Raw genomic sequence first — 1,021 nt, 5'->3', positions numbered from 1 at the left:
CCTTTTTTTTAATACATACATGTAACATAATGGCAGTGTTTAAATATTTGGTTGTTATTGTCTTACTTCTGCTACACTAAAAGTTGCCTTACATCTAAACTTCATTGTCTTTGTTTACAAGTACACCTCACTGTTTATATTGCTTTCTGTTTGCAGCATTCAGTCAAGGGAAGATGCCTTGAAGGTAATAGATCCTGCGGTTTTTTTCGGCGCTCTAGAAACGTTCTTCTTTCAAAGCACAATATCAAGAACCTTCTGGACGTTTCATCGCCCCAAGAAGTCTTCTCTCTCTCTCGTAATGAGCAACTTGAATCGTCGTTTTTTTTTTCTTTTTTCACTCATTTTCCTCCCCTTTTCTTCTCAGCAGAGGACGCGACACACACGAGCACGAACCCATATAACACCTTAGAAGTAGTATTTGATCCTTCTCAGAGCCTCTACGCGGTCTGGGGGTCAACCGTCCCTCAGGCCTAGCTTGATGCCGATGGACGGGTCGGGGGTGCACGTGCCGCAGTATCCTCCGCACCGCCCGAGGATTCTCTGGTTATCCTGTAAGACGAGAAGGATATTAGCACTGTATTGTGTGGACACACACATAAACGGAGCAATGTGTATACATGGTTAAAATATTGCTACTTCTGACGTTTCTATCGTCGCAGCGTTTCAGCTTACAGTGTAGTGGGATGCCTAACGCAAGACTCGGTACACGACCTTTCGAGTGTACTTGTGATGCATTAAACTGACTGGGAGTCGCTCGAAGGGGAAATGTTAAATGTCCTTGTTTCGTTATGATTATACACATGACGGGGACTTTGAAATAAATTGTAAGTATGAGATAGAGAGTGATTGATTTCTTTTTTGCGCTTGAAATTATATTATACTTTCCACTGCTCACACTGATCAATTCTAACCCAGAGATAATGGTAAAAGTCACTATATCAGCAATAAAAAAACAGTAATAATCGCCATCTCTGAAGTTCTAATGACAGCAACAGCAACCAACGCCCTCTGTCTACCCTGC

At 42.1% G+C, this 1,021-nt stretch overlaps 1 protein-coding gene across 1 annotated transcript in view; it reads right to left on the bottom strand.

Annotated features, from left to right (window-relative positions):
- Positions 1–1,021, bottom strand: part of LOC119588872 (A disintegrin and metalloproteinase with thrombospondin motifs 9-like) — a gene marked incomplete at its 5' end in the record, with an annotated part of 149,434 nt that overhangs the window by 3,832 nt on the left and 144,581 nt on the right. Inside the window, 1 exon segment of the mRNA XM_037937511.1 lies at positions 5–549. Coding sequence (XP_037793439.1) covers positions 454–549 — 96 coding nt within the window.

This window comes from Penaeus monodon, chromosome 24 (assembly GCF_015228065.2).
Source record: "Penaeus monodon isolate SGIC_2016 chromosome 24, NSTDA_Pmon_1, whole genome shotgun sequence".
NCBI classification, from domain to species: Eukaryota; Metazoa; Arthropoda; class Malacostraca; order Decapoda; family Penaeidae; genus Penaeus; species Penaeus monodon.
The sequence above is the reverse complement of the archived record's forward strand: the minus strand, read 5'-3'. Positions and strand labels throughout refer to the sequence as shown.